The 20,128-nt window shown below is 41.9% G+C and overlaps 1 protein-coding gene and 1 non-coding gene across 4 annotated transcripts in view; one reads left to right on the plus strand and one right to left on the minus strand.

Annotated features, from left to right (window-relative positions):
* The first annotated feature begins 1,823 nt into the window (after nucleotides 1-1,823).
* LOC121488324 (SSX family member 2 interacting protein) overlaps nucleotides 1,824-20,128 on the plus strand; it is a 47,660-nt gene continuing 29,355 nt past the window's right edge. The window contains exons 1-2 of one of the 3 annotated variants that reach the window (XM_041750813.1): nucleotides 1,824-2,115; nucleotides 19,338-19,470. In XM_041750813.1, the coding sequence (XP_041606747.1) occupies nucleotides 19,428-19,470 (43 nt within the window). In that variant the 5' untranslated portion in view covers nucleotides 1,824-2,115; nucleotides 19,338-19,427. The remainder of the gene's footprint in view (nucleotides 2,116-19,337; nucleotides 19,471-20,128) is intronic. The other 2 variants (XM_041750812.1, XM_041750814.1) reach the window with 2 other exon arrangements.
* LOC121488460 lies at nucleotides 18,484-18,586 on the minus strand. Its single transcript, XR_005987088.1, has one exon. It is a non-coding gene; the product is annotated as a U6 spliceosomal RNA (small nuclear RNA).

The raw sequence follows: 20,128 nt of genomic DNA on the forward strand, positions 1-20,128 counted from the left end.
TTTTAAACTTGTGTCTTAATTTCTAGTATGATAAATATTAATAGATATAGCCCATATAAACAAAAGCTCTTTGAGGAAAGAGTTCCCTGAAACCAAAAAATTGAGAACTGCTCTTTTATTCAGAAAGATCTGCTTCATCCTTGGGGGTGGGGAAGGGTCTGAACTTTCCAGAGCTCACCTCAGCCTTACCCAAACCTTCTTAGAACCCAGCCCTGTGTGTGGTTAGGTCACAATAGGGTGTGCCAGAAGCTACTCATTGAATTGATTGATCTCCATTCTTCTACCCACTGAAGAGTGAGCACTGCATTTTTGATTGTGAGGGGAAGTGGTCAAAATGAAGCCTTGTTATGTCAAGAAAAAACTGTGACATGAAGTTGTTTGATGGGAAGGGGTATGGAATTTTGAGGGGGTGGAGAGTTGAAATTTCAAAACCCCTCCTGGCAGCGCGAGTAACTCCTTTCCGCCCCCATCAGTAGCCTAAGTTAGGGAGTTAGGTAATCATTGGTACTAATGGGTTTCTTCCTCCCCACTAGCCCTGCGCTATTAGCGTCTTTAGGACGAAGGGCCCTAACTGGCTCCTAGGCTGTCATTTACCTATCCTTACCAGCATCTAGCTGGCTTCCTGGTGGCTTAGGCCAAAAGCAGAGGGGAGGATTTCATTGGACTCTGAAGTTGTCCCCATGGCGTGCTCATTTTCTCGCCCGGATCTTTCATCCAGGATTGGGAGTCTGTGCGTGTAAACCCGGGGCGGGGGAGGTGGGAGCACTACTTCCTCCCTTGTTCTTTCTTCATTGTTAATATTTCTTGTTTTTGTCTCATACTATTTAGGTTTCAAAGTGCTCTCGGGAGCCTCCTTAAAATACCAAACCTATTTCTCCGGAGTAAACTCATTGGCTTCAGTAAAAACAAAATCCATCAAAGCACATCTTTGTGTTTATAACTCAGCTCCTATCTATGCCTGCGATTTCACCATCTGATGATCCCTTTCCTTTCTCTGGCCCCTTTGCCTCCCTGGAGAATTTTAGGCTGACGCGGAATAGAGGAGGGGCGGATCTGACCCCGGCGACGGGTGCAGCATTCTCTCTGCACATATTTCGCTGAGTGGGCGTGGGACATTTCTGCATAAGCTTGCGGCTGACCAGTACCATGTTAGTATCCTCGCTGCCTCCTGCCCAGGTCCGTTTCTTTGCCCTACTTTTTACACGTAACTTTCCCCGGGTTGTTTGCATCCACGATTCCCGACGCTTGAACCTCCCTTCCCCTGGGCCTGACCTAATTCTGGGTGCCTATGTTCGGTGTATTTCTCCACTTTTGCCAGCGCACGTGGGTCTGCTGGGAGCTTCACTTTTGCTTCCGTCGTGGGTGCTGGGGTTCACTGGGGCCCGGAACGCGCGCCCGAAAGCCACCACGACCCGCCTCCCCCACGGAGCCCGGGGGCCCCAGCTCTGCGGGCGCGAGGAGGGGGCGGGGCGCAGGGCCCTGCCGGGTGAATCCCAGGGCGTAACAGGTGCCGCAGCCGCAGCTGCGCCCGCATCCCGCTCGGGCCCCGGGGATAAGGATTTCTTTTTCTCTAGGTTTTTTTGGAGCGCGGGTGGGGTGGGGGGTGGGGGGGAGACTCCGGGGGCCAATGCAGGCCGCGGTTGTTCATCGCCTAGCAACTGGCGGAGCCAATGGGAGGCGGCGGGGCCTGCGGCGCGGGCGGCGCGGGGGCGGGGTGGGAACCTTGCGGACCTGCCGCGGCGGGGGGCGGCCCGAGGGGCGGGGCGGAGCCGGGCCGGGGGCGGGGCCGGAGCCCGGGGCGGGGCGGGCGCTGCGGGCCCCCGGGCTGCGCGAGCCGGGCTGGGACAGCGCGCTGCGTCCCCGCCGCCCTCGGGGGCCGTGACGGTGAGAGCCCGCCCCCGCGACGGGGATTGTGACGCGGCCGCCCGCAGAGGGGCGGGGGCGCCGGCGGGCCTGGGGCGGGCGCCGGCGGGGAGCCGAGGGCGGGCGCGGAGGTGAGCGCCGGCACCTGGCTCGGCGCCCCGCTGCTGGGCGAGAGGCTCGGCGCGGCCGTTGGGGCCGTTGGAGGAGGCGGGCGAGCCCTGACCCCGGCCTGCCTGCAGGCGGCGGCGGAAGGTAGGTGGCGGCTGGGGACCGGGAGCCCAGAGCCTTGCGGGGATGGAGAGCGGCCGGCGCCCGGCGGGGAGGCGGGGAGGCGGGGAGGCCGGCGCGGGCTGTGCGCTGCGGGCTTGGTGGGGCGAGCGGCGAGAGGCAGCCCCTAGAATGAGTTGCGGAGGGGCCCGCGGCCGCCGCAGGGGAGAGAGCTGGTTAAAAGTCAAGGGGAAGAGCTTACATCATCTAAAAGGCAGGCAAGTGTGGAAATGTTCTGGTGGAGAATCTCTGCAGTAAAGAACAGTAAACCGAATCGTGAGCTCCCTGTCCCCGCTTTCGAGCCTCTGCTGATGGGCCTGTTTTGCAAGTCACTTGGGCCCAGGAAATGGAACCTGCTAAATAATTTGTTCTTAGCACATGTAACGTGAGGGTCTTTAGATCGCTCCCCCATTTCGGGGGGGGGGGGCATGGTTGTGATTGCCGGAATGTCCTCATGCAACGCTGCCACCGATGTAGTTCTTGCGGAATCTGAGAGGACGGAGATTTCCCTTTGGGGGTGGGGAGCATCGTGGGAAGAGCATTAGGAGGAGAACTCCTCCAAGAGTGGATCCCAGGTGTTAAGAGTGGAAGCCACCTGGAGTTTGAAATTGCTGGGCTTCCCTAACAACACAGATGAGAGTCTGTCTCCAGAGTTGGCTGTGAATGATGGATGCCTGGGAACATTGCGTGGCTCTGGAGGGATTGGTTTCCTCTTTAGGTAGAGGAAAATTCTGGTAGCCTTGATCCTGAACTGAAAGGTATAGGTGTGACTTGACACATTTAAGAGACTGAATGAAATTTGAAAAGAATGAGCGACCTGGAGACAGACCAAAATGCCTTTGGAGTTCAACTTTAAGTCAAGGTCTTGAAATTTAGAAGTTAAAGGTAGACTTATGAACTTGGATTCAGTCAGCAAAAGTTAATCCATTCAAAGGCCTCTCTCTCCCAGAGCTATCATATAACACAGAGGCCTAGGAAGCTTAGGTTATTTATTCGGACGTTTAGTAAAAAAAGCTAGCAAAAGCTAATGGCCAGTGTGCCCTATGGTCTACTTGCTGTGAGTGAAAGTTCCTCAAACAGAATGGTTCTCTGAAAAGAGAATTAGCAGCTGATGGTGAAAATGAAGGCTCTTTGGGTGAGTTGTAGGGCCTCTTCAGCTAGGTCGTCTTATCCCTTCTTTCCCTTCTCTTTCCCCGTCTGTACAATAAAGATAAAAAAGTCTCGGCATTAAGTAACATGGGTAGAGCAGCTTGAAGATGACTGCAAAGACTGTTATTGTAGGATGAAATGTGAAGATCTCCTCCTAACACATTGTGCCTTGTGACAAGACTTGTTAAAGCACATTCCCTTCCAGACATGCCGAGGCGCTGTATGAGAATCTACATCGTTAACTGTTCAGATGATTTGTGAAAAGCCTGAAGGCCAACACAGAGACTATATTCTTGGCATCTCCAAGAAAATGACCTAGCTGCTCTTTGACAAAGCTGGGTATGACACAGGTTTTATTAAGGTCAACATTTGAGTGTCTTCTGCGTAGCATGCACCTACAGATAAAAAAGTGAAAGATACTGCTTGAGAATTGTGTGGTTTTAATTCACTTCACATTCTTAAATTGGAGCCATTTCAAAGCTTTTTAAGTGATTTTTTTGTATCTTTTACAATAATTGTGAATATGTCTTATTGGTTTGACTATTTGCTCAGGACAAAGGCTTTTGATACTCCGAGGGGCTTTTTTGTGTCTTTGGTGATGGTGATTATGATTAGCTGGTAATGAAGGTACATGCTCATCTTGAATTCACAAGTTAATGAGGTGAGATGGACTAGAGAAGTACGCTCTTCATTATTGCTAATGGAAAACAACCTAAAGTCTTTACTCTTTTGATAGCAGGTCAATGGTATACATGGTACCAACAGATGTACTGAATTATGCTTTAATAAACACTTACCAGGCTGCTGCTTGCCAGGCCTGAAGAGAAACAAGATGAGAGTGTTCCTTGACAAGTTTGTTTTTAGGAAATTAACAGTGTAGTAAGGGAGAGAGCAAAAATAGAAAATGAAAATTGCAAATATGAGAAGGCTTTAGAAAGGAGAATTCTAGCTGTGTCCTGATGAAAGAAAAGGAATTGACCTGATAAGTGCATGGTGTCATGTTCTGCCCAATATACTGTTGAGGAAGTACCAGTGGATTGGTTGTTGGAGCCAGGTACGGTATATTAGTGATAAGGTTAGAGAACGGGGCTGTGGCCTTTGACCAGTAGGTGCTAGGGAACCTTTAAATGGTATTTTTCAGGGGAATTATATTTGATTTTTTTTTTTGAAGGGTATTTCCACCAAAGTCAGTAATTTAAGATTAGGGGAGTAGGGATGCAAAGGTAAGTAAGTTACCGCTCCATTTTCAAGCAACTTGCAATGTGGTAAGAGAAATAACAAAATTATAAAGGCAGTACAAAATCTAAGTGTCTTAAGGGCCATTAAAAAAAAAAAAGTCAGGTTCCAGCAGTGTAGGATTCTGAGATGAGAAAAGACAGAACCTGTCTTCCAAGTTAAAAATAAGTTTTTAAATAGAAATTAAACTACAGCCAGTTAGCCAGTAATATTAACATTGCTCCTCTATTAACTCTTGAGTTGCTAGTGGATCTATGAGCATCTAATAAAGCCTCTCCACATTTAAAGAAGTATGTTCTCACATTCTGTGAAACAGCTTCTTGAGCAAATGATTTATTGTCTCCTTATTTGCTGATTACTTTTCTAAAATCCAGTTTTCATTTTTACTCTTCAGGGTTGTAAAGTCCGTCATCGCCAAATCCACCATATTTTTCTATTCAGATCTTGTTCTTTCGTGGCATTTGCTGCTGTTCATCACCCCCTCTAAAGTTTCTTATCCCTTGGCTTTCCTACAGTCCACCCCAGTTTTTATCTCCTATATCCAGGTCCCCTTCACTCACCTGCTACATGTTGATGTTTTTTAGGGTTCTTTCTGCTACCTTTTTTTTTTTCTCTATGAATTCAACTACTACCTACATGCTAATGACTCACAAAGCTGCCGTGGTTTCTTTGATCTCCAAACCCTAGAGTTTATCCCCTTTTGAATGTCCTATGAGGGCATCTCTAAACCCAGGACGTTCAACACTGAGCTCATTATCATTACATACTTAACCAAACCCAATTTTATTAATCTTACTCCTCTCTTTTTATCTAAGAGACTTAATCTGTCTGGTACCAAAGACCAATTTCTACACGAGAGAATATACATACCTCCCTTTTGTATATTTGTCAGCATGTTTGTCAGTCCAACTACTGAAGTATTTATTTGTCCTTCACAATTCTCATTGTCTTGGCTAAGTCCATCAGCCAGGCCCTGACCATTAGTTGCCTTAGTTAGGTATAATATTTTTGTGCCAGGGCTGCTGAAAATGGAACCTTAGTGTTTTGGAAACATGGTGGGAGAAGGTTGGTAGAAGAGTATTGCTCTGAAGGAATCACAGCACTATATATGAATTTAAAATCATGTATAGAGTTTAATGAGTAGCCAGTAGCCAGTACAAGATGCCATTGCATATGCTTTTTATCTCAGAGTTAGTCTAGGTTATAAAGATCTTAGCCTGAGTTTGTCCTTTGTCCAGTAGATTATTTGCTTTTCTGTACTTTCCTATCTAAAAGTTGGCACCTTTAACATTCTTTTATTCTGTATCCACGTTTTAGAAATATCCCTACACCTAAGATGTAGACTATAAATGCAAGAAGACATCCTAGAAATCATCAATAAATATACCCCATCATCAGCTGTTATTTTTTAAAAATATTTATTTATTCACAAGAGACAGGCAGAGATGTAGGCAGAGGGAGAAGCAGGCTCCATGCAGGGAGCCCGATGTGGGACTCGATCCCGGGTCTCCAGGATCACACCCTGGGCCGAAGGAGATGCTAAACCGCTGAGCCACCCAGGGATCCCCCAGCTGTTATTTTATAATGAGAAGATGAGCCCACAGAATTGATATCTTTTATTTGGGATACTTGTTGAAAGTCAAGAGGAGGCCAGGATCTGTGAGGTTTGGGGACCAAAAATAGTTAGTTTTTATTCTTTCCGTATTATTAAATAGCTGGATTTTTATTCCTTCCTCTCAGGTTTGTAACTGGGCAAGTTACTTAAATCTTTCTGAGTCTCAGATTCTTCCATCAATAAAATAGTGTTCTATCTACTGCTCTGGGCCTGTTGTAAGGGTGACATAGCTGACGACCCACGTCAACTGAGAGTTGGTCTCTTCCACCGTTTCTTGTAATTAGTACAGGAGTTACAGTTCTTCCCTCCTTGTCTGTGGATCCTGTGCAGATCTGAATGGCTTCATAGATCCTCTGAAACTACAGCCAGAACTGCTTGTTTTTGTACTTTTAAAGGGGGGAGAGTCACTGGCTTTAAATTCTGTGACCCAAAACAGTTTAGTCCCTGCCTTGGCAGGTGTCAGACTCAGGACTCGTAGTGTCTCATAGCCAGACTGGGAAGACTTTAGAATTGTTTGATGTATATATTTTTTAATTTATTTTTTATTTAATTTATATTTTTAAGTTCTAAGAGAGAGCATGCACGTGTGCACACACACGAGTGTCGGGGAGATGGGCAGAGGCAGAGGGAGAAGCCTCAATCCCAGGACCCCAAGGTCATGACCTGAGCCAAAGGCAGCCACTTAACTGACTGAGAAACCCAGGCACCCCTGTATTTTAAAAATAAAAAATAAAAAAAAGGACTTCAGGTACAAAGAATTAGCTATATTGCTTGGCTCAGGACACATTCTCATAATTCATCTATTTTATTGTTTTTTTTAAAGATTTTATTTATTCAGAGAGAGAGAGAGAGAGAAAGAGAGAGGCAGAGACACAGGCAGAGGGAGAAGCAGGCTCCATGCAGGGAGCCCAATGTGGGACTCTATCCCGGGACTCCAGGATCACACCTCAGGCTGCAGGCGGCGCTAAACCGCTGCACCACCGGGGCTGCCCTGATCTATTAGTTTTAATACGGAGTACCATCTAACATAAAGCTAGGACCTTGACGATGATCTCTGTGTGACCCTATGGGCCCATCCAGTCCATTTCCCCTCTTGTCTCACCTGAGGCAACTGTTTACTGAATTCTTTTTTTTTTTTTTTTTAAGATTTTATTTGTTTGAGCGAGCGAGAGAGTGTTCAGGCTCCATCACATGACGCTAAACTAAGATCATGGCCCAAGCCAAAATCAAAGAGTCTTGCTTAACTGACAAAGCCACCCAGGCACCTCCTGTCTACTGAATCTTATATCCATCATTCCCTTGGTATCTTTTAAAACATAGTTTTACTGCATCTATGAGTTTTCCAAACACATACACAGTTAAAAACTATGTTACATGCCCTGTTTTCTGATACATTTTTCACTTACTATAATGTTGAAATTCATCCACTCAGTGTTGCTGGAAATTTCCTTTATATTGTGTGTCACTGCTGTTTTCTGATTGCTGCATAATACTCCGTTTTGCATATATGCCCCAGTTTATTTCTTCTCTTGTTGATGGGTGGGTTGCTTCCAGGGTTTTGCTCTTGTGCTACTTGGCATTTGTCAAGAGTGTCACTGTTTATGTTCATGCATCTTGGCACATAGATGCAAGAGTTTCTCTTCGATTTATACCTAGAAGTGAACTTCCAAGGTTGTAGAGTATGTGACTAGGATGTATGAATTTCACCTGCCAAATTTTTTTTTTTTTTAAGGGTTCTCCCCACCCTCCAAGGTTTAAGTAAGCCTTAGCCAAGCGTTCTCTAGGACTATTATTTTCAACCCTCATTTAGTTATTGGGAACACTTTTACATTATTCCTGAAATCTGTGCTGTATTATTATTAGGTAATAATTCCTTTTTGGTATTCCATATTCTAAACTGCAGAGTAGAGTACTAGGTTATACTGAAGCACAGTCTATAGAGTATAGCCATGTTCTCAAATTTGATGCATCAGAATCCTATGGGCGTTTTTGTTAAAACACTGATTTGTGGGTCCCACTCCCTGAGTTTCTGAATCTTTAAGCTGGAGTGGGACTTGAGAATTTGCATTGTCAGCAAATGTTTTACTGGATCCTCCGATGGGTCATTTATGATACCTCATGGCAAAGCAGAGTACAAACTGTATGATGCCAGGCAAGTAGACCAGGAACTCAGTTTAGGTGGTGGGAGAGAAGTTTCATTACAGTGAGATCTTCACTGGAAAGTTTTTTTTTTTTTTTTTTAAGATTTTATTTATTTATTCATGAGAGACACAGAGAGAGAGAGAGAGAGGCAGAGACACAGGCAAAGGGAGAAGCAGGCTCTCTGTGGGAAGCCCGATGTGGGACTTGATCCCGGAACCTTGAGATCATGACCTGAGCCACCCAGGTGTCCCTGTGCTGTAGAAGTTAATGCACAGTGACCTGGAAGCACAAACAGAAGGGAACGGCATTTCAGTAAAGTCTGACAATTTGAGGTCTATATTCACTAGGTTTTTCAAAAATAATTTTTTTGAATTGCTAGAATACTTAATTTTTGTCTTCTCCTATTTCATATCCCAGTCACTCAGTTGGAATAATTACTATCTGATTGTAATTTTGTCTCAAAATGACTTGGTAGAAAAAATGAATACCTGTGTGTGTGTTCAGTTGGAAAAGCAGCTCACATACTGTGTATTCCCTCCTTTCCTACAATAAAGACGGTAGGGTGTAGTAGTTCAATGTGCTGGACTACTTGGGTTTGAATCTTTGCTTTGTCACATTCTTGTTGTGTGACCTCAGGCAAGAACACTCTCTGGGTCTCAGTTTTGTCATCTGTAATGGGGACAGATAACTGTTTGGGCTATTGTGAGATTAAATGAGTTAATACATGTAAAATGCTTTAAATTATTCCTAATAAATTGTGATTAATAAATTGTTATTAGAATTCAGTAGAATCTCATTGGCTAAATGTTTGGTTGTCAAGACTGCACATTGTTATAAAAATGTAAAGAAAATATTTTGGTATGAATAGCTCTACTCCATTTTAAGTCCCATGAAAAATGTAAAAAACAGGTAATAGACTAAAAATAATTTTAAAACCATCTAGTTCAACCTCCTCATTTTATGGATGTGGATACTGAAAAGGAGAGAAATGATGAGCGGCTCAGGGTTGCTCAGGAAATGATAGAAGAACCTTAGCCTCTGACACCTGGTCTAGTGCTCTGTCAATATCCTGTGTACCTTCCCCGAAGTGACAGTGCCCTGAAAAAAACAAACAATAAAAACGACTAATAAGTCATTTGGGGAGCCATGACCAAAACAGATGAAAACATTAGCAGTAGAAAGTCAACATATAATGAATTATTAGATGGCGTGGCATAAGTACGTACCTGTGTAACTTCATATGCTGCTCTCCTGAAGGAGAGAAATACACCTTGTTAGTTGCTTGAGTCATAGAAGGTGGGTAGAAATAAGAACATTCTTCATCTTTTTTTTTTTTTTAAGATTTTATTTACTTATTCATGAGAGACACAAAGAGAGAGAAAGAGAGAGAGAGGCAGAGACACAGGCAGAGGGAGAAGCAGGCTCCATGCAGGGAGCCTGACGTGGGACTCCATCCCAGGACCCCGGGGTCACACCCTGAGCCAAAGGCAGATGCTAAACCGCCAAGCTACCCAGGCGTCCCAAGAACATTCTTTGAAAAGATCTTAATAGTTATAAATCAAAGTCAGTCTCTCCCCTCTCTTCTACCAAGTTTAGGGTTATAATTAAATAAATACATAAAGAAAAAGATAAAGTCCCTTTTCTCACAAGTTTTTTTTTTCTAGTTTTTTCTGTTCTTACACAAACTTGTGTCTTTATAGAGCAGAATTTATACCTATATGTACATACTCCTATAGTTTGGGTGGATTTTTTTTTTAAGACCAAATAAGATCATGTTAGATATTGTTCTGCAACTTTTTTTTTTAACAAGATATCATGAAATCGTTCAAGTTACTAAAGTATCTAATAATAGCTAACATTTATGGAACACTTTCCATGTACCCAGGACCCTGTGTTAAGCCCTGCACTTGCATAAATTTAGTAAAATTATTTTTTTTTAAAATTTTTATTTATTTATGATAGTCACACAGAGAGAGAGAGAGAGAGAGAGAGGCAGAGACACAGGCAGAGGGAGAAGCAGGCTCCATGCACCGGGAGCCCGATGTGGGATTCGATCCCGGGTCTCCAGGATCGCGCCCTGGGCCAAAGGCAGGCGCCAAACCGCTGCGCCACCCAGGGATCCCCAATTTAGTAAAATTATTAAATGTGTTACTTACCCATATGATAATCCTTTGAGGCTAAAGACTCTTTTTTACTCTCCTTTTGCAAACAAGAGAAATGAAGTCCAGAGGTTTGTGTTCAGGGCCACTAGGTGGGTGGTGGAATTGGGGTTTGAAACCAGGTGGTCTGACTTTGGATCCTGTGCTTTTAACCATTGCACCATACTGTTTCTCATACTGCAGCAGCAGTTGCTTCCAGGGTGTGTGTAAGAAGTTTAAAATACAGCATGTAGTTCCCTGCTCCCACAGCTACTAAGAGGGTGGCTTTCTCATGGCAGATTCTGGCTTGGAGCTTCACTGAGATTGTATCCCTCAACCCAAAAGGACACACATGAAATATTTTGCCATAATTTGTGGCTTCACACTATCTTGTGTAGTCTTTGCCCAGTTGGAGTTACGGGCTAGTGAGTGGTGGCTGTTGAAGATTGGTGGTAGGAGTACAGCTTCCCGAACCCCTCATCCACAGAAGCAGCAGCATGTGTTGGTTAAGAGGATGGGCTGTGGAGTCTGGGGAGGGGGCAGGTAGCCTTTCTGTGCCTTGATGTCCTTACGTGTAAAAAGGAAATGATGTAGGATTGTTGTGAGGATTGGTTTCATCATATATGTAAAGCGTTGAAAACAGCGCCTGGCACATGTTTGTTAAATCAGTTCCCCACCTACACGGTACACTATGCTCAGTTCATCAACTGTTACCTCATTAAATACCTACAGCCGCCCTCCAAAGAAGATGGCGTCATCTTCCAGGTGAGGACACCAGCTCTCAGAGACTTGGTCAGGATGTGGGCTCAGTCTGTCTGGCTCAGGCCTGTGAGGCTGGCTGGCACTGTGCATGCTCTGCTCCCCAAGTGCCCGTCCTCAGAGCCGTGGACTCAACCAAAGGGGGCAGATGGTGAAGACAATGACACATTTTGAGTTTCAGCCAGTGAGTTGTTTATTCACATTTAAGTTATGAGGGATTTGTTTCTGTGGGAAAGTATACTTAAATTATGCCACTCAGATGAATTCATTTAGATTTTAAATTTGCAAAAGGTAGATTTTTCTAAGAAGTTGCATTTAGTGAGTTTCTACACTGGACGCACACCTGAATGGTTTTGTGTAAGGCAGTGGGAGTATTTATAATGACAGTAAGATCTCTAGTCTCCTTTGGAACAAAAATAGATGGGGGTACTAGTTTAATCGTAATATATTTGCTTTTTGAGAGTAATAACATGTATTTAAAATATGATAACAATTTTTAATTGCCATGACTGAATTTGTAAGATAGGACTAGTATTTAAAGACAGTTTTAAGAATTTTATTTTCTTAGCCTGACAATTTGGTAATTCTAACTTTGTGAGATTTCAGCCAAGACTTTAGTAGTTAGCTCTTTGTGACAAGTCCTGCGCAATATTTGGAAGCTTAGATGGTATAATGTTACTACTTTCCAGTATAATGAAAAGCTATTCTTTTCTGACACTTGATTGAAGTTTTAGAATTCTGATTAGGTAGGCAATTGCGCCTTCTCAAGTTTGAATTTCAAGTGAACTTGAAAAGAACACTTAAAATGTACTGTGTGAAGGAAATCTTGTAATCAAGATACTACTTATGTTTTTGCTGAGCTCTCTTTCAGTTGGTAGATGTGTTAGAGATTTGAGGGATGAAGAGGGAAATACTTTTCTCTAAAGAACTCCTATCTTTTGCCTCTTCTCCATTGCTGTTTTCCTTTACCCACCTTTGCTTGAGTGAGCATGTTGACTTGTCATCAGCTATTGAGTATTCTGTTAAGATTAGTGGAGAAACTACAGGACTGTGAAACATGTGGTACCTGAAAGTCTAGCTAGGAATGATGAAACAAATCAGAGAGTATATGGAGAACCAAGAGGAACTGTATGGAGGGGATGATGGTGGTGGTTGTTCTGGGCTTTGAAGAAGTATTAGTTTTGGGTTAGGGGAAAGAGGAAAGCACGGGTGGAACGTGCAGGCTGGAAGTGGGTGGACCATATGTGGGACACAGTTCATTTTATAAACGTTTACTTGAGCACCTGCTTTGTTTCAGGCACTGTTTGATACCACGAAGATCCCCACCCTGTAGGAAAGTTCATAACTTCCTGTAGAAGTTGATGAACCAGTGAGGGGAGGCATCCACTTGTAATAATATGGAGCGATTAATTGTACTCCTGGGCGATATTGCCAGAAAGCTGGTTGTTGCACTTGTAGTGTATGATGGCACTTTAGTTATGTTCCAGCTAGGGACATGTAAATTATGGAAAGGACTCAGAAATGCGTATATATATTTTTAAAAACTTGTATTAGCTACCTATTGCTGCATAACTTCGCAGCTTAAAACACCAAACATTTATTTCCCAGTTTCTGTCAGTCAGGAATCTGGGTGCAGTTTGGGTGCCTCTGGCTCAGAATCTCTCACTAGATTGTGATCAAGGTGTTGGCCAAGGTGGCAGTCATCAAGGTTTGACTGGGAGAGAATACTTCTAAACTCACTCCTGTGGCTCTGGGCAGCCTCCAGCTCCTCCCTGGCTGTTGGCTGGAGACGAGTTAGCCTTGCCACATCAGCCTCCCATGAATCTGCTCACAATATCAGAGCTATCCAAGACACAGAAGGTGATAAATGATCCCAAGAGGAAGCCACGCCTTTTCATCACCTGAATTTGGAAGAGAAGTCCCATCACCTCTTGCTGTTTCTGTTTGTTAGAAGCTAGCCACTAAATCCAGCCCACAGCCAAGGAGCAGAGGCACCCAAAAGTATGTATACCAGGTAACAGGGGTAACTGCAAGCCATTTTGGAGGCAGCCCACTCCCAGATTTTACAAGTGATTATTGTATATTGAGAACCCCCGGAGTCTTTTGGTTAAAAGGAAGAGCAATAAGCAGGCAAGGAACTTTTCTGATGGAAGAGGGGAAAAAAAAAAAAAAAAACCAAGCAGGTGTAATTACCCTTAACCATAAATGTTTTTATTAAACTCTATGAACTTTTAGTTTTGATGTTGTCTTAATGTTTACTCTAGGATAGTAAATGGTAAGATGAGTTATTTCACCCACATTAAACTTTCTATGGGACTGATCTCAGAAATGAGAATGAAAGGTATTTAAACCTTTTCAAAGCAAAGCATTTCTAATGAGAAAAAAATGCTATTTGTGGCATAGCAGAGAAGCTTACAATTATGCTTCAATTTAAGTAGTAAATAAGTTCTTTAAAGGATTGTATGCTCTGAGTGGAATAATTTCAGGTGAACTATGGAACTCATTCTTCTAAAGAAACTTGGTGGAAATCTTTTTTATTCTTATTTTAATATTTTTTTAATTCTTATTTTAACTCTCTTTCTATAGAGGTTTGCATGGATAGCGTAGAAATGTTGCGTGGTGATGGAGTGAAAACATTTTTGAAGACAGGTTTGTGTCCAGGCTTTTATAGCCAATTAGAAATGTGGCCTCAGGCTATCCTGTTCGCTTCCCTGAGACCAGGTTTTCTGTCTGTAATAGAAATATATATGAAAGAAGTGCTTTGACACAAAGAATGATAGATTTATGAAACTTGTTAAAATCTTTTTTCAGAAAGGGTACAATTATATTAAGTTCAAATATCTCACTACTTCCTAATTTTCTGTCAGGATTCTAACCTAGAAAGTGCTTAGGTAATTCTTAAGGTCTGTATAATCATTTTATCCAGGAAAGACCAGAGTACCCTTGCTTTTTTACACCTGAAATATGGCAATGGTATTTTGGCAACATACTAGGGAAGCCAAAGTAATTCTTCAGAAATAGTAAGGGAATGTTTTTACTGACATTATTGTGGTGCTACTGCAATTAGTAAACTTTCTGTTATGTAGCCTCACTTACTGGAATGTACAGTGAAAAATACTTGGAATCAAGGAAGTTTATTAAGTGCCCATATACATGTTATCCACCGGAAGGAGTAAAACTATTGACTCTCTGATTTAAAGACTAGAAGGAAGAACTCTTATAGATTACTTTATAGATTTTTTTTTTTTTTACTTTATTTCAAGGTTATTCCTCAACAGTCTTGGATGAATGAAGTGAGTTTTACAGGTTGGCCAAATTATTTAATCTTCAAGCTTTGTTCATTAAACTCACTTGTGAGTTTGACCTGTCTTAGAATCTGGACAACTTCCCTCACCAATGGTATAGAGAGAGATACGGGGGTTACAGATTACTTGAAACAAAATATGATTTACTATTAGATTTTTCCCCTTTTCTGTAATGAAAAGACACAGGTGCATAAATCAGGGATGTGTTCTGGAGATGGAACCTTCAGGACTTGAAGACGGAACAAAAGGCAAAAGAGAAGTCAAGGATGACTCCTAGGTCATAGAGCGGCATACAGCATATACTAATGCAAACGATGCTGTGTGCTGTATTATATGCACACTTGTATGACTTGTCATGGATGCTCATGGTCCAATATGTAATGCTTTGCTATGACTTGCTTAATCTGTAGTAGGGAACTTCATTGTGTGTTCCAGCACTCATCTTTAATGGAGTCCTTCGTGGCTGCTTTTGAAGCTTGTGACGATATTAGGTTTATGCAAAGCAGAGATGGATGCTTCTGTTACCATTTTGCTTTTGAAACTAATGTTTATTTATTATAATATCCTTATAAACTAGCTTATAACCTTCAACAATGAGATCTGACTATGGTTGAGCTAGAACAGAATAACTTAAATTAGTCTCCTTGTTTCAGTTTGTATATTGATTAGTAGTCTGGTTGGATAACTTTTATCACAAGCCTCCTAGTGTATAATTTGGTGCATCATTGAACAGAAGAGAATACATAGAAACTTTTAGATTGTGTGAAACCATATACTGTTGGTAAGTTCTTTGTTTCATACTGCTTCAGAGTGGAGTTTTGGTTTTCCTTGTGAACGTTTAACTAGATCTGAATATTTCACAGCTGTTTTTTTTTGGTTGTTTGTTTTGTTTTGTTTTTTGTTGTTATTTTAGTTAATGGGGCAGGGAGCAATTCACTGTCTGAACCTCTAGATGCTGGAAAGCTAAATTCACAGAGGAAGAATAACTGAAATTACAGTTTTAAAGAATGGATGTATGGTAGACATTTTGGCATTTGATCTTTTATATGAGGAGAAAAGGCACTTAAGATAATGTTGTGTTTTTTTTAAAAAAGATTTTTATTTATTTATTCATGAGAGACATAGAAAGAGGCAGAGACACAGGCAGAGGAGAAGCAGGCTCCATGCAGGGAGCCCGATATGGGACTCGATCCCGAGACCCCAGGATCACGTGCTGGGCCGAAGGCAGATGCTCAACCGCTGAGCCACCCAGGTGTCCCTGTTGTGTCTTATTAAAAAACAAACAAACAAACAAACAAAAAAAAACAGGAACAAGAAGGGCTTGGGGAAATGCCCATTTCTGTTCTCTTCTGCTCTTGTCCCTCCCCTCAGCCTAACAATGACAAGGAATTAATCCCACTGCCTATTATGTTTTTATGAGGATATCTGTCCCATTTTCTAAGGTGTTCAACTTTTATTAAGAGCAACAGTGCCTTCTGTTATAGGTGTTGGAATCCTGTCATTTATAACAGATCTGTGTCCAGATGATGGTGATGATGCCGATGACGAAGATAACTGATACTAATTCCGTGCATCCCATATGCCAGGCCATGTGCTGAATACTTCTTTATGTGCATGATCTCACTTAATCCTCAGGGGAAACTATGAAGTAAGAGTCATTACTGTGGCACTTTACTAGTAAGGAAACTAGGGCTTGGAAAGGTTAAGTAACTTACCCAAGGTGAGCCAGGTTAGAGTAGATTATTTATTGTCCCTTGCATTCTGTTTTGTAATGGCTACTATCTCTGAAAGCGAAAAGTAAAATCAATGTCTTCGTTGGTGCAGACTCCAACCTTTATCCTGCTAATCCTGTTGCTGAAGGCACCCATATAAGGGCAGAGGGACGTGCAGAATAATTCAAGGTGCTCTTACCAAGGCACATGAGTAAAGAAATAGCAAAACCCGTGCCAGACTGGGTAGCTCCCTGTATGTGTGTGCATGTAATAGAGCACACAGCATCGTTTGCGTTAGTATATGCTGTATGCTGCTCTATGACCTAGTAGTCATCCTTGACTTCTCTTTTGCCCATATTTTGTTCCGTCTTCAAGTCCTGAAGGTTCCATCTCCAGAACACATCCCTGATTTATGCACCTGTGTCTCCTTCTGCTGTTCGAGCTGTAGTATAAAATTGGTCGTCTTGCCTGAAATATTGCAGTGGCCTGCTACCTTCCAGCCTCCTCCCACTGTTACCCAGCTGTAATCTACTCAGAAGGCAGAGTAGCTGAAGTGATCTTTTTCAAAGCCTAAAGAAGATCCTGTTGGCTTTTCTGCCTAAACTCCTTCAGGAGCTTTTCATTGCAACTTAGAGAAAATCCAGCTTCCTACCATCTGTCCTTGAGTACCACACTGGCCTTCTTTATGGTTTTCATACTTCCCAAGTTCATTTCCATCTGGGATCTTTGAACCTGCTGTTTCCTCTACCTGGGCCACGCTCTGGTCATTGATCATATTGTGGTTGACTGTCATTTAGGTCTCAGTCAAATGTCAGCATCTCGATGCAGCCTTCCTTGATGAATCTGGATAATCCCCTCCAGTACTCTCATGTTACTGTGTTTTGTTTTTTCTTTATAGTTCTCATCACTCTCTGTTATGCTAATTTATTGCCTAGCTATCTATTTTCACCCCTACTAGAATGTGAACTTGAGAACAGGTCTTCCCCTGGGCCTAGAAGAGTGTGCCTGGCACGTAGTAGCATAATTAAAAACCTATTGGGTGAATGAAAATTTTCATCTCGCTTCACTATTACATTATGACTATCTCTCCACCATCTTAAATATTCAGAATAGGGGTTGTGAACTCTTGATTCACAGACCAGATCTGGGCTAAAGACACATTTAATTTGGCTTATTAAAAAATGTTGTTAGGAGTGTAACTTACATGCAGTCAAGAGCATGGATCTTAAGTGGACAGCTTGGTGGCTGGTGCAGCCCTCTCTCTAGAGAGGCACTCTCACATCCTCCTTCCGGCCACGCCCCCTTCTCTTAAAGTAGCTTTTAACGTTTACAAGTTGGGAGATTTCATATAAAAATCCAGAATTTCAACATCCATTTAAAGATGGAAAGAAAGAGCCGCCTGGGACCTGCTTTCTCTTTTGGCCACAATTTATTGTGGCCCAGAAGTAGCTGTCCAGAGTGGTGGCACATGTTCTCCAGATTGCCTGCAGTCTTTACTCCTCCTTCTATCCCTGACCTTGAAATAAATCCCCAATTGACATTTTTTAAAATTTTTATTTATTTATGATAGTCACAGAGAGAGAGAGAGGCAGAGACATAGGCAGAGAGAGAAGCAGGCTCCATGCACCAGGAGCCCGACGTGGGATTCGATCCTGGGTCTCCAGGATCACGCCCTGGGCCAAAGGCAGGCGCCAAACCGCTGCGCCACCCAGGGATCCCGCCAATTGACATTTATAATCTCATTTGAATTTTTTTGTGATGGAGAAATATTTATTTATTCCATTTTTCCCTATAAAAAAATGGAAACAGGATGGTAGGCTGAAAATGTTATGTGAAACGGTTATTTGAAAGGTTCTTACACATAGTCCACTTCATTCATTTCTATTTGGTAACCCCCCTAATTCTACATACTTGTGTTTAAAGGTGTTCTGTTGTATAAATGTGTCATTTATGTAACCAGTCTCCTACTGTGTGGAGGGTATAAGCTATTTCCAGTTTTTTGATGTTATCCAGAACAACTTATAGATGAATCTTTATACAAATCATTTTTTTTTTCTTTTTCAAGTTTTTATTTAAATCCCAGTTAGTTAATATACGGTGCAATATTAGTTTCTGGTGTAGAATTTAGAGATTCATCATTAACAGTTTCCTCCTTAATGCCCATCACCCACTGAGCCCATCCCCTGCCCACTTTCCTCCAGCAACTGTTTATTCTCTATAGTTCAGAGTCTGTTTAATGGTTTGCCTCTCTTTTTTCACCATGTGTTCATCTGTTTTCTGTCCTAAATTCCCCATACAAAAATATGGAATGCTTCACGAATTTGCATGTCATCCTTGTGCAGAGGCCGTGTTAATCTTCTCTGTATTGTTCAAATTTTCGTCTGTGTTACCAGAGCAAACACAAATCGTTATTTTATTAGGATAAAAATTTTAAAGTGGTATTTATAGATAGAAATGTATTTCATTTTTAAAATTTGATACGTATTGGGATCCCTGGGTGGCGCAGCAGTTTGGCGCCTGCCTTTGGCCCGGGGCGCGATCCTGGAGACCCGGGATCGAGTCCCACGTCAGGCTCCCGGTGCATGGAGCCTGCTTCTCCCTCTGCCTGTGTCTCTCCCCCCGCCCCTCGTGTGATGACTATCATAAAAAAAAAAAAAAGATATCCTTTAAAATTTGATACGTATTGCCAAATTGCTAGTAGTAGTTTAAGTTGATGTGATCTTTCTGGAGAGCATTGTATGGAAGTATGATTTTTTCTACATCTGTGCTAACATTGGGAATAGTATTTTTTTTTTTTGCTAGCCAAGAAGATTTTTTTATCTGTATAAATACCTTGTACTTTATTTTAGAGGATATAATATAGAAGTCGTTTTTACTTAGTACAATGCTGTGCCTTAGATTTATACTGTGAGTCAAATCATGTACCATGTACTTTGTATATGAAGAAGTAATACCTTGGTAGAACTTGGTAACCCTTTACTCCTGATCCTTACACAGACCCACACATACACATACATACACAGGGTTATTACTGAGCTGTACCACGTTCTATATGGGAGTGTATGGAAATAAAAAATGTAAAATCCTTATTTTTACACATTGATTTTATATTTTTAGTTAAATGTTACTGTTCTACAATTTGCTTTTTAAGGAGATGCCTACCTAAGAAGAGTGACAGCAGCTGGACTAAATGTTTCACTGCTGAACTGGTTCCTCAGGTACCCTGGCTCTGGTGATTGCTATGGGAGAGTGGATGACTGTTACAGATCCAGATCTGTCTTCAGGTAACTAGGTCTAAAATAAATTTCAACTAAAGCAGTATTTATAAAGGTAAATATTTAAATGGAACAAAATAATTACCACAAATATTGAAGATGTGACTAGAGAGACAGATAGTTTTAAAATATCTAATTTTTATCTTCAGAAAATTTATCTGGGAAAGCTAAGAATTGTGCCATAATCAGTGGGATTCAGTGCCTTTGATGGATGATGTGTTTGTTACTGTTTTTGAGAGGAATGTTTATGCATTTGAAATAAATTTATTGGCTACTTCAATATGTTGCTGTGATTTATTCCTTTTATTTTTGTCTGTTATTTTTATGTCTGACATACTGTAAATTAAGGTAGTATATTATAGCTTAACATGCCTACTAAGGGCAGTGTATATTTGTATCTTTTTGAAAAAAAAGTACAGTTGGCTCTTGAGTAACATGGGTTTGGACCTTGTCGGTCTACTTATACACAGATTTTTTCGATAACTATAGTACAATACTGTAAATGTATTTTCTCTTCCTTCTGATTTTAATTTTTCCCTAGCTTGCTTTATTGTAATAATACAGTATGTAATACATGTGACATACAAAATATGTGTTAATGAACTGTTTATGTTATTGGCAAGGCTTCTTTTCAACACTAGCTATTAGTAAAGTTTTGTGGGGGGTC

The sequence above is a fragment of the Vulpes lagopus genome, chromosome 3 (assembly GCF_018345385.1).
Source record: "Vulpes lagopus strain Blue_001 chromosome 3, ASM1834538v1, whole genome shotgun sequence".
NCBI classification, from domain to species: domain Eukaryota; kingdom Metazoa; phylum Chordata; class Mammalia; order Carnivora; family Canidae; genus Vulpes; species Vulpes lagopus.